The sequence below is a fragment of the Triticum aestivum genome, chromosome 2B (genome assembly GCF_018294505.1).
Source record: "Triticum aestivum cultivar Chinese Spring chromosome 2B, IWGSC CS RefSeq v2.1, whole genome shotgun sequence".
Lineage (NCBI taxonomy): Eukaryota > Viridiplantae > Streptophyta > Magnoliopsida > Poales > Poaceae > Triticum > Triticum aestivum.
Window position 1 is genome coordinate 580,106,648 of NC_057798.1, and position 13,243 is coordinate 580,119,890.

The window sequence follows — 13,243 nt, forward strand, 5'->3', positions numbered from 1 at the left end:
TCGTACTAAAAAATGAGATGGATTTGGACATCCCACGGCTTACACTCCGTCGACATGCAAAGGCTCTTGCGCGTAATTGCATGGACAGAAGTACATGACTCTATCTTGTAACTGTGGCCCAAAGCAGCCTAGCCAAATGGGCGTAGTGTGGCGGACGCTCTCCAGAGTCCAGCGGATATCATGGACCACGCCCGTGCCCGCCGGAGAACACCAGCCATTACCGAACAAAAACGCCGCCTCGCCACCGAAAACAAGGTAAAATCACGTCAAAAGAAAAGAAAAGAAACACGCAAAATCCCAGACAAATACCCCATACGAAATCTTCTCCTGCCAGCCAGTAGGCACAATCCCAGCGCCGAACGGAGCCAAGAACCTTCCTTTCATCAAAACGAAAAACGACGAGCTGCAGGAAAAAAACACCATGAAATTTTAGGATCTCAAAAAAGCCGCGCACAGCCCGCTCTGGTGAGGCTGACGCCTATATAAAACAGTCCACTTCCCCCACTAATCACACTCCCTCCGACTTCCGTTACCAGTTCCGTCCGTCTCCTCCCATTTATTAAGGCGAGAGCCCCTCGCTCGCTCGTCCAGGAAAGGAGGCCAAAGGGAGCGCGGGCGGTTCGTTCAGATCCCGGTCTCGCCATGCCGAGGACAAGGAGGTTGCGCGGCGGATTCCGGCTGGGCCGCAAGCTGCTGACCGCGTGGCGGTGGGCGCTCTGCGGCCGGAGCCGGCGCCGGGGCGGCTACCTCCGCCTCGACACGCCGTGCCCGGTGGAGGGCAGGGAGGCCAAGAAGCTGGCGCCGGTGCTGCGGTGGGGGCAGTCGCTGGCGCGGCTCCTCAGCCTCGGCCGTACGGACCGCGGCCAGCGAACGCTCGGCGGCGGCGGCGGCGACGAGGCGGTGAAGACCCCCAAGGGGCAGGTGGCGGTGTACGTCGGCGGTGGCGGGCCCGGGGAGCCGCTGCGGTACGTGGTGCCGGTGGTGTACTTCAACCACCCCATGTTCGGGGAGCTGCTGAGGGAGGCGGAGGAGGCGTTCGGCTTCCAGCACCCCGGCGGTATCACCATCCCCTGCGCCGCCGCCAAGTTCGAGCGCGCCGCCGCCGTGGCCGCCGGAGGGAAGAAGGGGTTCGCCAGGTGGTAGCATCGGGCCCGTAGGCGTAGGAGTCCCCCGGCCCTAGCTGGCCTGATCGCCTCCGCTGCTGCGTGCGGTGGAGGCGAATGGTGACATGGTGTACAGTGCATGTGTGTTTCCATCAGCAAAGGGGCTAATTTTGTTCCATTGATTCATCTTCCTGCCGTTTAACTAGTGGATGGACGCCGTTCTTTTTCTTTTTCCTATGGATTGTGGATGCAAGTTCATCTCAGAATCTCTAAAGTTTCATCGTTTGCTGTTGACAAATCTGACCCTGACGAACTCCGGCGAGCGAGCGAACCGGGCCGACGAATTTCTCTTACGAACGTTCAATTCAAGACCGGAGGATGGTAGTATGAACACAAAAGGTTCTATCGGAGTCGATGCTACGGTCTGCAATGGATTTTGCGGCCATCCCGCCCAGCCTAGAAATTTCTCGCGAGCAAAATGCTACTACCTCCGTCTCAGTGAATAAGTCATTTGCGTAGTTCTATCTAAATATGTATTACATGCGACAAAAAATATATATTTAGAAACTACATTCGTGTAGAAATCTAGTGATATACTTTTCATGACATATAACACATATTTAATTGCTTAAATCGATGACCTGAAACTACGCGAATGACTTATTCACCTAGATGGAGGTAGTACCGACGCCATTGAATTCATGCTTATCTATCTCTGACTAGGGAGTACGGGGAACCGTGCCACTCAGTTACTACTCCTCCCCACCGAGGAAGGTGGGAACGGTACAAACTTACTGTACGAAACCGTACGCCCCCGGCCGGCCGTACCTCGGTCACGCACGCATGATTCGGCGGTTGGTTGGAGCACGCTCCTTTGGCCATGCCACTTTTGCACGCCATTGCCACACTCCCCGCTCGCCATAGGCGTGATGCCACAGCTAGCATAGCAGCGGCAACGACAGCCAACGAGCACGGCGTCACTCCGGTCCCGTGCCTTGCACCGTTGTGCCCCGCTTTCGAATCAGTTGTACCGCCCCTGCATCTGCATGGCCGCGGGTCCGGCCGGGGCCTTGGCGCGCCACCGGCGATAGACAGGGACCGCCCGTGCGCGCGCATCCTTTTCTCCGGTGGAATTCCACCGCGACGCCGATGGATTCCGTCCGTTTTACGGGTGGCTTTCCAACTTGCCGCTCTGTCGTCGTGTCCGCGCAGATGGATGAATTCCGCGAGGAGTGGACGCGTTGGATTCAGGTCGCCGTCCCGGGGAGGTGCACTTGCGCCACTGGGCTACGCAAGCCGAGATGGATCCGGGAAATCGCCTGGCTTTGGGCAAAGCTGTGACGGGCGTCGCAGAAACCGTCACATCCTTTCCTTTTCGTTACTCCCGTCCCGGCCTTTCTTTCTTTCTTTCATGTCGACGCCGTCTCTCCCTCCCTCCGCCTGGGCCCTGGGGCCAGCAGCAACCCCGAGCAAGAGCATATCGGCGTTCCCACTACGGAATCGTCTTGTTCTCGAGTTTCTTTCAATGAATTGTCTTTTCTTCAGAGAGAACAGAAATACCACGACAGAGAAACCCGAATTAAAATCTATGGAGCACATAAGGAAGCACAGGTACAACTAGTTAGCTTGGTAATTTCCTCCTGTTCCCTTGTCCTTTGGCGAGGAAGGATCGAGGACAGTGCAACCTGGCCAACACTTCCGAGTAATAATAACAATAACAAAGTTTTTTATATAATGGATTGCTCTGAATAACAGATGAACTATGCGTGCTTAGGCACCGACGCGGTGAGCTAACATAGCAACTTGCAAGCACATAAGATTGAGATCCTCGTTACGATTTGTGCACAAGGCAGTCACGGGTCATGAGCCATAAGCCCATGACAGTTGCACTTGCCATTTCCTAGTGAGAAGTACACCTGGACTGTTGCTCGTGGTGTTACCTGGCCCTAGATTGTATCTTTCTGCATTAGGTACAAGATGACAACAGCGAAAGGATGGCGCCACCGCGTGCTTAGTAACTGTCGTTGTTGTCTTCTGCGTAGATCACGTCAAACACAAGCCAGTTTAGAGTACGTTATAATGCAAAGCCCGCCCTCTTAAGTTTGATTGACCAGGCTGGGTAGCACCTGCATGCAGGTATGCAGATGCCACCAGTAGTCAAATCAAAGGGATCAAAGTCTAAATATAGGTTGCTTGGACCGATCGGAGCATATTCAATGCATGCTTGCGTGGTTGCAGTCCATAAGCACGATTCAGTTTCGGTCTGATGTCATGCACGAATTGACCGGCGGGCCGATTATAGAAATATAAAAAAAAATCTGTTCTTTTCACTTGGAGTGAGTTGGTGAACTACAAAAGCAAGAAACGATTGGTCGGTTTTACTATGAAGGTGCTAGGAATATCCAGGTAGCATCACGTAACCTTGCTGTGAAATGACAAAAAGTTTGGGACTAGGTGAGCCATGCACGGACTTCTACCGTTTGTCTTTAGTAGGAAGAGACAGGGCCGGGGTTGGGCGGAGAAACTGAATTTCAAGTGCATGTTGCGTCAGAACAAGGTCTCTTGTACGTACTGAAGTCGAAGTTGGGCGGAGCGAGGCACATAGGACTGCTGCTTCGTCTGATCTGGACAAACAACTGAATTGCATCTTCCTAAAAAGAAATGACACACAAGAGAGAGCTTTATTTCATTAAAGCTATATAAGATTAGTAATACTCCATCTGATCCATATCAATTGTCGTTGATTTAGTAAATATAAAATTGTACTAAATCAGCGACAATTCATATGGAACAGAGGGAGTGCAATCTTCAGAAACCAACGCCTCAAAATATCAGCAGGCATACGACAAACTAGATCAGAATGGTAAGTTCTCCTGTCAACTTCCGAGGTGCTTCCACAATGCCCGAAATTCCGAGTTCTAAACAAGCTACTGGTCCAGGTCAAAAAAACCGCATTCAAGGTTTTCTCTTTGACGTGTTCAGGGCACAAATCCTATATGACGCTTACTGCGTTGTAATAATCGACCAATCACACAAACCAAGCACAACAACGATGTAAATGGGCAGGCCAACCTTACTACAGTGCATCCTGTTTTCTGACAAGGTTCCTAACCGGCTCTGGTCCTTTTTTTTTGTTTCATATTTTTCTATTGTTTATTTATTGTTTTTCTTTGTTTTTGTTTTTAAAAAGTCTCCCAGTTAAAAAATGCTCTCATTTTTTTTACAAATTTCAAAAATTTCTTCAAAAAAATTCTAGTTAAAAAAGAAAAAATTCAAACAATGTTCATGTTTTGACCTCACAAATTCAGAAAATATTCGAGAATTTTAGAAACATATTTGGAATTTAAAAAGTGCTCCATTAAACAATCCACAAATTCAAAAACATTCAAATTTTCAGAAAATGTTAAGGAACTTTTAAAAAACTGTGTTTTAAAAAAATGTATGAATTTCAAAAAATCCTCAACTTTTCAAATTTTGTTTCCATTTATAAAAGTAATCAAGCATTTTTTTAAAAAATTGGATTTTACAAGGAATGTCTAGCAAATTTAAGATTTATTCATGTTTTAAAAAAATGGTCGAATCTAAAGAAAAGGATTAAAACATGGACGTTGCTATGTGTTGGATTTGATGGATTGAGCGATCGAGCATCACTTTTTATCATTGCAACACTGGTCGTGTTGCGGGAAATTTTTGCAACACGAGTCATGTTGCAGAAATTTTTGCAAGATATATTTTCTGCAACATAGGCCTTGTTTCTGTTTGTTTTGCAACAGAGGTCTTGTTGAAAATTAGTTTTTTTTTGCAACAGAGGTCTCATTGCAAATTTAATTTTTCTGCACCATAGGTCTTGTTGCGGTTTTTGCAACAGAGACATTGTTCTGGAAACTCATCGTAGTGGACAGTAAGCAGCGAGCAGCGGCCACATTTTTTTGAGGCCATGTTGACCGAAAGAAAGAAAGAAAAAGGACCTCTCGTTTGGGACACGCATCGTACAGACGAGCCGGCGGATGCTTGCGTGCGATCCACCGGTATAAGCCAATCGTTTTCCTTAAAACATTAGATTGAACAACTATAGAAGGCGTGGATTGCCACAATACTTCTCTGTTGCATGGAACGACCAATACTAATCGCCCTTGTGCGTCACAGTGCTATCAGACACATTGGGCGTTCAATAGGGGCTCCCCGTTCAGGGGCTCTGCAAAAGAATGTTTGCGTCAATAGAAGCCGAATGTACGGAGCATATCAGATGGCCCGACCCATTTACACCCCTTACTCTGGTTGCATACGGGCACATGCGGTTGGTTCTTTTGAAAAAAAAATAGGTCTACGGGTTTTAGTTGTTTTCCTTCAGGATTTTTTCTTTGATCTTTCGTTTTCCTTTTACATTTCATTTTTATTTTCTTTCTTTATTACTAATTCCTAGCATTTCATGAATACATTTTTGGAAATATCCAAATGTTATTTTGAATAAAAGAACATTGTTTCATTACCTTAACCTTTTTAAAGTTTAACAACGTTTTCCAATTTGGTTGTTCAATTCATAAAATTCATCAACATTTTCTAAATCCAAGATCATTTTATAAATTCATGGGTTTTTGTAAATTTTTCTGTTTTTAATTTTCATGCTTTTAAAAATATTTTAGTCTTACAATTTTTTTTCATCGGTAAAAAATCCAACAACGAGTTCTATTGGATGTAAATCGTAGAACCAAAACCGAAGTGAAGATCAGAACTGCGCTCCACACACAACCCATAGTGACAGATTGTTATTCAATGCCCACATGGGTAGGCCCAAGTAGCGCTCCTACTCTTGAAAGATTCTGACATCATTCAATATAAAGAAAAGCAGGTTGAAAAATCCAGGACCCACACCATTTGCCGATGAGGGTGTGGATATATTGATAGATTGTTGCTAAAATGCCCACATTATAAATACTTTTGAAGGGTGTGCTACGAACTGTGAAGCACATAGTCTAGCCAAGTTTTCGCGTTGTTTAGGTCAGGAGCACCATGGCTACCTTGGTCAACCCCATGATCCAAATTGTATCCCACATATTGTGCTCTTTGATCAATAAAACTTGGCTTTACCCTAAAAACATTTGAAAAATCGGGAGTGGCATGTTTGGAGAAAATTGTCTAGCAGTTTTTTCGTCATATTTGAAAACTATATTGTTCCAAAAACAGTTCATAGTTTAAATTCATGGACTTTAAAAATGTTTCTAAATTTTTAAAAATGTTTACTGACTTAAAAATATATTTGTTGATACTTAAATGTGCATGAATTTTAAAATAATTCATGCTTTAAAATCAAATTATCATGATTTAGAAAAAAATAAAACCAGATAGAAAGGCAGGACAAAACCCCGGAAAAACCTGAAGAAAAAGAAACAAACTACAAAACATAAAAGAACCGAATATACCAAACACGTTGATGAAATCCATAATATAAGACTTATAGATGGGCCGGCCTGCGTACCGCTCATCACGTGCAATATAGGGTCTATGCTTCATGAGCATGTTTGTATGTCATTCGTTGGGAGTGGAGCAACGTGTTGTTGGCAACCGCACGTATACTAGAAAAAAATATCTTACTTATTTACATGTAATCAATTTAAATAATGGAAAGAGTAAAATATGTAATAAAAGTATTGTAGACCTAAAAGATAAAATATACGGGTACTTCCAACCAATTTACATGTATTTTCATAAAAAATATTGTTCATGTGAACATCCTTTAAAAAGGGGTATTTACATGTGCCCCTAGTTAGTGCCAACTAGTCAAGTATGCCCTTAAATTTTGACCTACTTAGTTTAGCCCATGTTTCTGTCAAGTGTATCAGTAGAACTACTCTCTCTCGTTATTTCTATCCATTCAAAGGGCTTTGACCGTCTCTGAGACATTTCAGGAACATTTTTGCCCCTTCTTATTGGAAGGACCTCTTCAAAACGCACTTGCATCTCCTTTCTTCCCTAGTCCATTTTGTCGCCGGGTCCCTAATCCGCTGCCCAAACCCTAGCATTCTTCCCCTCTCCTTTTTGAGCGACTACTCACGATCTCCTAAGTGGGAACACACTACGCCTGGACTATATCTGATTTGACCAAAGGGAGGGGAGGCGGCGTGCACACGGTATGTCAGATGATGGGGGATGCCTCGGCGGTAACAAGTGGAACTCGCCAAGAATGGGAGAGAAAAGAGGATAGGGAGGGCGTGGGCGTACCTTAGTAGAGCCATCATGCATTATTCCTAACGGGGGACGCCAACTTAGGAGAAATCGGGATGGGAGGACTGAAGGAGGCCAGACAATGAGAAATCAATAGGGAAGCGTGGCAATGGTAGCATTAGAGCGAGAAAAGGGGAGGGGCTTTGACATGTTTTAGTGGTGGTGAGAATTTCCCAAAAAAAGGGTTCAAAGTGTGCGAGTTGAGGGTGGTTGGCTTCATCCGTCACATTTTGCCAGCTCTGCTGAACCACCGTTCAAGAAAATATATATCCATATTGGCTATCCCTATCCTTCTGCATCCCTCTTATCCTCAAACCAAATAAATGACAACTACTAGAAAGATGAGTGTGGCAATAGAGCACACGGGCTCGCCTGCTCTTGGTAGCGCTAGCGAATAGGGCACGGACACGCGTATACGACAGTTGGCTCGAGCGGTAATGCTCACTGTATCATCGTACGAGCGAACAGTGAGATACGGAGACAGCCCCGTCTTACGACCGGCAACTCCGACGGTAACTTCTGTCTGTTCCATTAGTACATAACCCATATCAACACGGTACTTCTAAAACGTTGTCTCATATGGCCGTGACGGAATCTAACCCCAGCTTCCCCTGGCCCACCAGTGGGACCTCGGCCTTAACTCGCCGCTTGCGACGAAAAAATAACACAAAACATATCCTTTGAGCCGCCGCACAAGCTCCCGAGCTCACGGTCATGGCGATGGCGGAGGCGGAAAGCAATGGCTTCGAGTTCCTGTCGGATCCGGTCGACAGGTATCTTCCCTTCACGTGTGTTTTCCCTCTCCATCACAGTATACAGCGGCGCTGGCCTGCAGGACACCCTACTATTGCGCTCCCCTGGTCTTTTGTAGGTTTCCGCTGATGGATCTATCCGGCGGCAACTGCGTGCCCTCCAACGAAGCCATTGAAGCTCTGATCTGCGCCCCGTCCGATTCCAGTATGGGCGACGCTGGGGACAGAGCGCTGACAATGGAGGCGGATTTGAACAGTACTTGCGATGATGTGCCCCTGTCAGCGCCACCTTCAGAGCCGTCAACAGGGAAAGACAATCCTCAAGGCACCTGGCTGGACAGAGAGGTATATCCTGTCACCCGCTCTGTTCCATTAGTTCATGTACTACCTTTGAATTTTGATTCACATTGTCAGGTATACTTGAGAAGCTATTTCTGAAATTTGGTTCATCCATGGCACATAAATTAGACCGCTGCCTCAGAATTGATTTACATTGTCAGATCTACCTGAGAAGCTATTTCTGAAACTTGGTTCATCCATGGCACATAAATTAGACCGCTGCCTCAGAAAATTATCAACACTTCTCGAATGTCGTTCGGAAGTTTCCTTCCGTACAGCTAACAAAGAGCCTGAACTATGCAGCCCGTTCATGGCACATGCTTTGTCATTTGATTTGTACTAAAAAAGTATAAATATATGTGAAAATACATGGGAGAAGCGCCATCCATGTTGCAAGGAAAAAAGGTGATTTCCCGTGCACCGTTGATAGTTGATGCTTTTGTTGGTTCAGGCGGAGCTATTTTCTGTACAATTGCTATAGGCATTGAAAAATGGGTTATGCATGGCTCAATTTTATTGTGCTTAGATGAAAATTTGAGTGGATCACCTAAACCATACCAAAAAAATGAAGGCAGCCTGATTCATCAAGTTTATTCACATGTAGAAGGACTCCGTTACCCTTCACAGAGCACATCATGGAAAGAGCACAGAAGTACGTAGGTGAGATCATTCTAATTAGTGTTTAATTGAGTACAAATGGGTACTATATAGAAACTGAGCCTTCTAAGGGGTACTATATATATATATATATATATATATATTCTTAGAAAGTCGTTTTTTCACCGACTGTGCACAAGAGGTGATTAGTCGATGGCGTGTATGTTCCTAATGAAACAATGGACTGGAATCGACAATTTCCTGATTTACTTTAGTCATTAAATTATTCTTCGATTTCTGTTTGCGGGATCTTCCGTTGCTATGCTCAGTTCTCTGAAAGTTCCTCTTGACAAGTGTGTCAAAGTGGTTGTGACTGTATTTCTAGGCTATATGTTGAGTAACCTGGCAGACAAGAACATTCGAGTGTACTGCATTGTCTCTCTGTGCATGTTGCATGCAAAGTTTCTTTGGCATGAGGCAGATATGCTTGGTCAGGTTTTGGTCATGCTAGTTGCAGGTGTTAATGTTGGTTGACCTCTGCTCCAGCTCTTATTTTCAGATCTTATTCTATGGCAAATAATGTGTGAGGTTTCAGATTCTGTAATTTTGTTACTGTTCTAACTGAGCATGGATCCATAGATGTGAAGGGTTGCATGAATATTGGCCGGAATGGATCCATAGATTCTGTAATGTGCTACTTCTTATTTTTTTGCAGATTCTTACTTTTTTTTTACATAAAACCAGGCTTATTCTTTGTTTGCCACCAAGCAAAAACTGATGGCACAACCTTACAAATAGTTTTACACGAACATGGCCATTGCATGCATCACAGGTTTATAGAAAAAAAATCGATGCTTACATTTCTGAATTGTTTTCACCACCCATTCTTCTTAATTCAACAATTGCTTTCTTTCTTTCTTTTTGGGTGATACTCTTGGCTTTGCTCAGTAATACATGTTGATTGTCGTTCGATTTTGTGTGAAGAAACTTCACGGAAGATATGTTTATTAGGGCCTTACGGAACTTGAAGGGAAAGGGGATTGCACATTGTGTTGTTGGCTCCTGCAGTGAAGACCACCCCTATCGTTGGCTTGTCTCCCCATGTCGGCACAATGAAGGGCACGAAGCGCGCCTTGGCTGGTTAGGTTGTTGGTAGCTCGGGAACAATAGCGGTTAACCGTGTTTTGGTTAGATTGTTGGTAGCTCGGGAACAATAGTGGTTAGCCGCGTTCTGCAACTCGATTGTGGACCAGGTTTAGTATGACCATCCGTTTGGAAAATGTGACATGGGTTTAGGGTTCGGATTTTAGGAATTGGAAGTTCAAGTTGGGATAATACTATACATAGAAGTTCAGGGTTTGAAACAAACTTAACGCAAACCTTTTTCTCTAATGTTACACGTGCGTTGCACGTGCACGATTACTAGTTAGATTAATTACCAATTACTCTAATCATTTTGTATTGTTACAACGCTTTGAACCAAACCATTCGCACTTAACCATATCTTTTCAGTCGTACTAAGCATGCCACATTCTTCCATTAGAAATTTAATTGCACGAACGAGGGCACACCACATATATTAAACCTTCATCATTACAAAAGATATGCCATCACCAGACAAACGATTCTGCGTCCACGTCATTACAACCTTGCCCACTAACCTATGCTTCCATCCATCAGGACTACTGCCTACCCCAGCACGCGCATGACCACATCGGTCAACAGCAAAACAAGTATGGCCACACCGACGATCAGGTTCGCCACCAAATTGATAGATGCAGCGTCCACCCCGGCGGTCCCCTGGCGCCCAATGAACTGCGTGCCCTCCGCCATGCCGTTGTGCTGCACCTGTGCGCCGTGCGGCAGCTGCATGTCTTGAACTCCCACGCCTTATCCTGCTTCCTGCTGCTGTGGCTGGATTTGCGCCAACGGTGGCGCTGCAGGGCCAAACGAGGCCAGATGGTCGGCGTACGCTTCCTGCCACCGGTACAAATCGCAACCCCCTCGTGACGTCTGTATTTCACCTCCGAAGACAACAAAAACGATGAGATAGAGCAGATCCCGGCACTTGTAGAATCGCTCATCGGCGTTCCGCCCCCGCCGAGCTACATATGTGGGCAAGGCACGATTGGCAGCGGCGCCTGGTCACCCCCTTGATTCGCGTCCACCATCTCCTCTCGCGCTACTCTGCCTTCCTCTCTAAATTTGGATCTGCTCCGACGGGGTAGCTGGTGCCGTACTTAAGCGGCGGGCGCGGGCTAATGAGCCGCCGCCGATACGTCATCCCTCCGTCTGTGCCTCCTGTACACCTTACTACTGCGCATAACGTCGCCGCTACCCTCTAACGGCCGTCGCCCCGCTAGATGCAAATGTCATCCCACTCCCACTGCTCCTAACATTAAATTATCCGTAGACCACTGTGCCAAAATACCTCACGCGCTCGTTCTCCCAACCCCGATGAACGCCCACCGATTCCGTGAGCAGGCGAGGACGAGAGCTCCTACGGATTTTCGCTAGAAAGATAGCTATCCTTGCACCACAAAGATATCCTATGAAGCAAACGCACACTAACAATACGCAGATGCTCATCTCGCCTCAAACGAACTTGTGTTATGGTCGGCTCATTTAACACGTCCAGGCAGGTGCTCACTCACTCTCCTCACTAGCACATTTTTTTCACACGCCATCTTCATGCTAGGCAGCACGTTGTATTTTGCTTTTCTTTCTTTCTTTCTTTCTTTCTTTTATTTATATTTTGAACTGTTCTACTTTAAATGCCATGAACATTGCTTTATTAGTTTTATTTAAAAACAATTTACCAAATATTTTTTTGGAAATGTTAACCATGTATTAAAAAAATATCCGTACAACTTAAAAAATATATTCATGAATTTAAATTAATGTGTGTATCATTCAAAAAAATCGTGACATTCAAAAAGTATACACATGTATAGAAATATGTTCATGTCATTTTTTTAAATGTGTATCTCTACTACTTAAAAAACGGTAAGGTTTCCATTTCACCTTTCTTCCCACCACCCCTTCGTCCAACCTTAGTATATGATAATCAATCACCTTAATTCACATGCCTTTTGAACCGATTCCACTTTAATTAGTTACCAAACTTCTAATCAAAATATAAGGTAATTCACGGTCAGAATTTGATGAACATTTATTTACACAATAATATTATTATTGATAGGTAAATCACAAGCTAACATACTAGAATATTTATATCCCATTGCAACGCATGGGCATTGTTCTAATGAAATCTAAAATTTTGTTCGTGCAATTTTATAAAAAAGTTCATCCCATTCAAAAAAAATACTGATAATATTTAAAAAAATCACAAGTTTTAAATGTTCTTGATATTTCAGAAAAAATTCTAGGAAATGTAAAGTTTGCCCACTCAACTTAAAAAAAATTGCCATTAAAAAACGCCATAACATTTAAAAATGTGCATGTAAGACTAAAAGTTTGTTTGCGTAATGTGAAATAAATGTCATGACGTATTAAAAAGTTCACTCATTTTTTCAAAAAGTTCATGATTTTTTTCAAAAGGAAACAAACAATAATAGAAAAATGAAAATAAGAAGAATTATAAAGTAGAAGAAAAACTCAAAAGAAAAAGAGCAAATGGGAAAACTAAAAACTAGTAGAGAATAAGGAAAAGGAAAAATAGGATGGAACTTTTTTAAAACCAGATGGAAGGTTCCAAATTTGTGAACCACCCGAGAAACGCATTGTTAAGCCGATCCTGTCATGGAAATACCACAGGCAAGACCCTCATCAGTCTCGCCATAAGCGAGACATAGCATTTGTGGGCGGTACCTTGGATGGTACTCCCGAGACGTCGTTCATAATTATTATTTTTGATAAAAGGGTTGACTCCCCCAATTTCATTTAAAGAAAACAAATTTGTTTACAGCCAAAACACTCCAAAAACACCAAGAGAACCCAGCTCAAGTGAGCCCTAAACCCAGCTGACAAAGCCAAGATAAACCACCACCACACACCCAATCCCGTTTGTATTACATACAAAACCAAAATGGCAAAGACCATATTACATTATGGTGATTGATTATTATATGGGGCAGTTTGGTGAGTAAATTAAAGTGAAATTGATTCATGAGGTAAATAAATTATGTTGATTGATTATTATACGAGAAAGGTTTGACGAAAGGATCGTGGAAAGAAAGGTGAAAGAAAACCTTACATTTTTTGAAGGGC

The 13,243-nt window shown here is 44.1% G+C and overlaps 2 protein-coding genes across 2 annotated transcripts; both read left to right on the top strand.

The window, feature by feature from the left end:
* Positions 1-511: 511 nt before the first annotated feature.
* On the top strand, positions 512-1,279 carry LOC123041711 (auxin-responsive protein SAUR50). Its single transcript, XM_044464288.1, has one exon. It carries the CDS (start codon positions 643-645, stop codon positions 1,141-1,143), a length of 501 nt encoding a protein of 166 aa, XP_044320223.1. The 5' UTR covers positions 512-642; the 3' UTR covers positions 1,144-1,279.
* Positions 1,280-7,946: 6,667 nt separating this feature from the next.
* Positions 7,947-11,023, top strand: LOC123039308 (uncharacterized). Its single transcript, XM_044462525.1, has 3 exons — positions 7,947-8,098; positions 8,197-8,422; positions 10,694-11,023. The coding sequence occupies exons 1-3, from the start codon at positions 8,040-8,042 to the stop codon at positions 11,021-11,023; spliced, it is 615 nt and encodes a 204-aa protein (XP_044318460.1). The 5' UTR covers positions 7,947-8,039.
* Positions 11,024-13,243: the final 2,220 nt, after the last annotated feature.

Coding starts and splice junctions, on each gene's coding strand:
- LOC123039308 (XM_044462525.1), top strand. CDS start 8,040: ATGGCGATGGCGGAGGCGGAAAGCAATGGCTTCGAGTTCCTGTCGGAT. Junction 8,099..8,196: donor CTGTCGGATCCGGTCGACAG/GTATCTTCCCTT, acceptor GGTCTTTTGTAG/GTTTCCGCTGATGGATCTAT. Junction 8,423..10,693: donor GCACCTGGCTGGACAGAGAG/GTATATCCTGTC, acceptor TCCATCCATCAG/GACTACTGCCTACCCCAGCA.
- LOC123041711 (XM_044464288.1), top strand. CDS start 643: ATGCCGAGGACAAGGAGGTTGCGCGGCGGATTCCGGCTGGGCCGCAAG.